We start from the raw sequence: 993 nt of genomic DNA, 5'->3' as shown, positions 1-993 counted from the left end.
GCGCAGCTCACCCTCACCTCATTGATTTGCTTTGTGGGAACATTGCAAGCCATTGTTGTCACCCTCGTTACGGAGAGAGGGAGGCCTTCGGTTTGGAGCATTGGGTGGGACATGAACCTGCTGGCTGCTGCTTACGCCGTGAGCTTCATTTCCGCTCCCCTGTCTGCACTTCTGTTCTATAATTCTTTTCAGAGAATGAGATGGCACTAACAAGCAAAAGAAATAATTTTGCAGGGAATTGTGACTTCGAGCATCGCATACTATGTTCAGGGATTGGTGATTCAGAAGAAAGGTCCCGTCTTTGCATCAGCCTTCAGCCCTTTGATGATGATCATAGTGGCCATCATGGGCTCCTTTGTTCTTGCTGAGAAGATTTATATGGGAGGGTAAGATTAAGAACATGGAATTTATTTACTTTAACTAAGCCAAAGTTTCCTCCTTTATCCCCTTATCCTCCCCCTACCCGATGGCCGGGCTCTTGATTTTATTCTCTTATCATTGCAGAGTTCTTGGCAGTTTTCTGATTGTGGGAGGGCTGTACTCTGTTCTCTGGGGAAAATACAGAGAGAGCAAAGAGAAGGAAGAGAAAGAAGCCATGGCTCTGCCTCTTGCAGCTGTGAAGGGTGTCATTGAAGGAAATGTACAGATTCTGGAAATGGAAGCAGACGAAATGGAGATTGAGAAGGCAAAAGCCAACAACAAGAAGATGATATCATCTTTACCTTCTGTTGATTCTTTGGTGGTTGCAGTTGTAGAGCCGGTACCAGAAGCCTTCATGAAGGTGAAGGAAGAATTCAAGAGTTAGAAGCTTGGGTAAAGTTCTAATTTGGCGAAGAGAGAAAGAGAGAGAGAGCTTAGAGAAGATGGCTATCAAGAGCATAAACAGAATGCGAGGGGTACAGGGTCTATGGCAAAGGAGCTCTTTTGGGACTTTTGCCTGACCTTTTTTCTCAAGTTTCTTTTTCTTCCCTTTTTTTTTTTTTTGGGTTTTTT

The 993-nt window shown here is 44.2% G+C and overlaps 1 protein-coding gene across 1 annotated transcript; it reads left to right on the top strand.

The window, feature by feature from the left end:
- Positions 1 to 3: 3 nt before the first annotated feature.
- LOC110034737 (WAT1-related protein At5g07050-like) lies at positions 4 to 987 on the top strand (the record flags this gene model as incomplete). Its single annotated transcript, XM_020738980.1, has 3 exons — positions 4 to 138; positions 235 to 386; positions 505 to 987. Coding segments are annotated over 3 exons (588 nt in total), but the record flags the coding sequence as incomplete, so codon positions are not given.
- Positions 988 to 993: the final 6 nt, after the last annotated feature.

This window comes from Phalaenopsis equestris, unplaced genomic scaffold, assembly GCF_001263595.1.
Source record: "Phalaenopsis equestris unplaced genomic scaffold, ASM126359v1 Scaffold192850, whole genome shotgun sequence".
Lineage (NCBI taxonomy): Eukaryota > Viridiplantae > Streptophyta > Magnoliopsida > Asparagales > Orchidaceae > Phalaenopsis > Phalaenopsis equestris.
The sequence above is the reverse complement of the archived record's forward strand: the minus strand, read 5'-3'. Positions and strand labels throughout refer to the sequence as shown.